General features: G+C 39.1%; 1 gene segment (V, D, J or C); it reads right to left on the reverse strand.

Moving 5' to 3' along the window:
* Positions 1-2,450: 2,450 nt before the first annotated feature.
* Positions 2,451-3,045, reverse strand: LOC125307940. The segment is given in 2 exon segments: positions 2,451-2,805; positions 3,006-3,045. Coding segments are annotated over 2 exon segments (363 nt in total).
* Between the last annotated feature and the right edge of the window lie 1,580 nt (positions 3,046-4,625).

Below are 4,625 nucleotides of genomic sequence, written 5' to 3' on the forward strand. Positions count from 1 at the left end.
CAACATTTGTTAGTACCTATGTGTAATGATCATGGCAATGTGTTTACCTGAAAAGCAAGCAATTAGAAATGTAACACTCAGCCATCCCTCCATGGTTTTACTGATTTGGAAAGACCCAGCCTCACACAACCCTTTTCTTCTCTCTGAATCTCTCAGTTACTGTATGTCAGTGAAGCTACCCCATTTTGGCTGTGAGAAAGATGCCCTCTGGTGGCTGATCTGTGTATTGCAATTTTGGGACACCATTAGACACCTTAAACTTTGATGCACCTTAAACATCGACACATCGAAACGTTAGTCAAAGTTTAATAATGTTCTGCACCTTTTACTAAAGAATAAAGAAAATTAAGAAGACATTTGAGCTGCACCGTCTCTCCTTCTCTCTAACACTTTTTGGCTTTGGCTAAATATTTCTAAAATCATTTGAGTTTCACTAGTCACATGTTTTAACAAGGAACACTTGTCATTGAACTAATAACAGACGTGTGTCGAAAATTGACTTTATTTTCCATACGGAGAAATAACATATGCAGAGTCTAACCAAGGTCAATCTTGCCAAAACAGCCTTCAAACTTGAAAACACATGAGGCAAAAGTGCAAAACATCACAAAACTAACTAAACTAACACGCACATACAGTATTTTTGTATTGCAATCATTGTAGCCTACAGTTGTAACAGCGCGTAACAGTCGTTTTACTTCCCGTATGCGCTCATTATAAAGAACGTTTAACGTGTCCCAAAAACAGCTATCAACACCTTGCAAAAATGATAACAATAGGCCTTTATATGGCTCTGCTCCTGCCTAAATTCGAACTCAGAGCTGCCTGAAATTTGCAGACCTGTTCTGGAAATACGCGCATTAACCCACTCGACCGTTAGACAACGCTATCTGCTTCGAGTAGGCCTATTGGGTAGGACTGTAGCCTACACTGGTTGCTGTGGCACAGTCTTGAGTGACCGAATTCGTTTTCCTTTTGTCATATGAATGCTGTAATTTTGTTATCATTACTGTTAAGGAGATGCTGTAGGCAAAGGCTATATTTAACCTCGTTAGTGTAGTAAAACAAATCAGAACTATTCACGAGGTTTCTGGGCAGCATATTTATGTTCTGTTAGCAAGCGAACTTCTCATGACTGCCGACAAAGTAGCCTACTGCCAGCTGACGAAGCTCTCATTTTAAAACATTACTGAGAGACAGGCACTGTACAATCAAGACATCTTGCCACTGAATCCAAAACTATGTTTAACATTATGTACAAAGCTTATAGGCTACAGTGGACTAGCATGTTGCAGGGGCTGCTAAAAACACAAGAGAAACGCACTGAAAACTCGGCCAATCACAGCCCTTGCTGTCGAACGCTCCATCAGGTTCGACCGTGGAACGCCACAGCGGACTATGCTGCCCCCAAGCGGCTGCAGTTGTACTTACATTTCACCCAGCTGCATGAATCACCTTGATGGTGAATGAAGTGTCAATTCTTAACTGGGACCCACTGTATCATAAGGATTAGACGAAAGGCGCAGACGCCACCTCTACCTTTCGTCTCTGTGAGGTAGAAATATCTTCTCCAAAACCTGGATTAGGAGACCATTAGAATTGTGTGTGAGGTAGAAATATCTTCTCCAAAGCCTGGAAAGTATTGTACTGAAGAGCCAGGGGTTACAATTTTGTGATAGGCAAACACAAATAAATGGGCAATTGATGAATCTGGATGCACTTTGCAATAGGTTTAAAAGGAAGCTCCGGTCTAACAACAACCTAGCATCTATCTGTGGATGATTACACGTATACATTTTCATTTGGGAACAAAATGACATCAATCAGTGCAGTTTTGAGTCTGCAGCCCTTATTGTCCGTTGCAGTCTGGCCCTGTCCTGTTTGGTGGCTGACCCAAACCAGAAAGTGATGGAGGTGCAGATGATAGACTAAATGATGGCTGAGTAGAAAGTGATCAGCAGCCCCTTAGGGAGGCTAAACTTCCTTACCAAACATCAATCACATTTTTCAAAGTTTTAGCAGTGTTGTGCATGTGTATAATTATGGTAAAATCTTGTTCTGGAATCTATAGCAATAGACTATAGAATGTGTAATTGGTCTATCTTTATTGGTCAGGAGAGCCATTTTCCTTGTTTAAAACTCACCCTTGCCTATTTAATTTGATTATGTCTGCCCGCATTAGGGCCTACCTTGGCATAGCTCATATAATTTCTAAAATACCCTTGTTGTTTGTATGTTCATCTGGATCTACATTCATATAGAGAATGTATCGTCTGAAGTGAACAGTGAACAGAAAAGACTACTGGAGAATGTCACAGTTGGCCCTGTTATTCAACCCATGTGGCAGTGAACTCCAGGTGTGACCACAACTCTAAGAAATTCATCATGTGAGTTTGATAATGAAACCCTGTGGGCGGTAAGATTACTTTGATGTGTTTGTCTGAAAAAACTATTATCTATGTTTAGGTTTTTGTTCAGTTTTTCAGTGAGTTTGTATCACTGGGGTCCTCAGGGCACAGTAGTAGAGAGCTGTGTCTGCCACAGACAGAACTGTAATGATGAGCTCAGTAGATGTGCTGGATGTTGTGGAATCATAATGCTGAGGGTCAGGAATATTTTTTTCACCACTCCATGATCTTGCTCCTTTGTATAGTATATACTGAGGTGCTTCATTTGGATACTGCTTGTACCAGTAAAGCAAAACATTCTCACTGCTTGTTGTATATAAACACTCCAACTTCGTAGAGTTCCCTTCCAGACTTTTTACATCGGATTTAGCAGGGGTGAGTTGATCAGCCACAATATCTGTAAAGGATTCAAGTAAGGGCAATGCAAAACATGATATTCTTATCTCTATATGCTATATAACTTTTACATGATGTGCAACACACCAACTACTGTTTTTAATTTGACTTCACCTGTTGTCATAATGCAGTGTGTATAGTCACCATAATATGACATTCATTTTCAGCATCATTAGATGTTGTTCTTTCTTTTGAATTTACCTGTTGTCATAATGAGGATGAGCAGCAGTGGTTTCTCCATGTGGAATGTTGAATGCTGTGGTGGATAAGATCGCTGTTCTTAGTTCTGTAAATAATATTCTTCTTTAAGGTGCTTCTCTTTCGGCTACTGCATTGACACTCAAAAAAGTCACGTCTTTCATTAAGGAAGGCCTCACTCTGAACACTTTGATTGGTGGATCTACAGTGGTCAATGGAAGTTACGGTAGCCTTGCTTTGAGAAAAGGGCCCTCTAGTGGTTGATCTATGTATTACAATCTACATATTGGAACGCTGTACAGAAATGTGGTAATGTGTGGTAGTGTTTCATTGCAAAATGTTACTGGGTTATACCCAGGGCCATAGCCTATACACAGACACTTACTTGCCAACTGGGATTTGCTAATTCACTGAGGAGTAGCAGAACATCTGCTGTAGAGGAAACACAATATCCATGTCTGGAGAATTTGTGATGGTAAACATATTTATTTATAAAATATTATGTAAATTTATTATATATGTATAATATATAATGTATAATGTATATATGTATAATGTATTACTGTATGGCTGCCCTACTCTAACTATGAAAGCATGTGATGCCTCTCTTTTTGTTTGTAATTTGTAATTCATTAGTTAAACGTAGCAGAGTACTGCATTATACAAAATGTGTTTTACTTGCCACATGATATTTTGTATTACTATTCTTTGAAGTCACGATGAGAAGTGAAAAACAAAGGAACAAAGTTGACTCTTTCAAGTGTGTTACATTTTCATTTCGTCTCTCAGTGTAACTGAATTACAGGCTCTTGAAGGTGTAACTGTGAAGTATACTGTATGATCAGGCAAATCATTCGAAACAAGTCAGTCTTTTTTGTATGGAGTTTCAGAGTGTAGCTGTCACTGTGGGCCTCAGAGCACAGTAGTACACAGCAGAGTCAGATACTTGCAGATTATGGATGGTCAGAGGAACAGTTTTTGAAGTGGTGTGGAGGGTAGCATTGAATCTGTCCTTGAACTCATCACTATTGATCTCTTCTCCATATTGAGATCTTTGCAGCATATATGTTGGGACGTTATTTGCCTGCTGCTGATACCAAAACAGGTAGATTTGAAATCCTGTGGTGTCATACTGACAGTTGATTGTCACCATTCTGCCCTGAGAGCTGATTACATGTTCTTTTGGTTGATGTACAGAGTCATCATTGCCTTTGCCAACTGCAAATGAATAAATCCAATATCAATGGCAAATACAAAAAAATATATGACACATGTATAACATGTTAATATATATCAATTGAATTTAAAGAAGCACATTAAATAAACTTATATGAAAGTAGTCTTACCACAGACACATGCCAGTAGGATAAATAAGATCATTGTCATGGTTTATGTATTTATGGTTGTGAGAGAAAGCACAACCTGACTGATGTCCTCAATCTCTCTGCCAGCCAGTGTGTACCTGCAACTTTATGAGATTTAGAGCCAAATATCTATTCACAGATAAGCACAGAAATGTCTCCCTCATGGGGTGGAAAGTAGTATTGCATTGAGCCAGGGAAGTGTGTTTTTATCTTGTGGTGGGGAAACAATAATGCGTAAATGGGCACATCTAAATCATGG

Source organism: Alosa alosa, chromosome 1 (genome assembly GCF_017589495.1).
Source record: "Alosa alosa isolate M-15738 ecotype Scorff River chromosome 1, AALO_Geno_1.1, whole genome shotgun sequence".
In the NCBI taxonomy this organism is placed as follows: Eukaryota; Metazoa; Chordata; class Actinopteri; order Clupeiformes; family Clupeidae; genus Alosa; species Alosa alosa.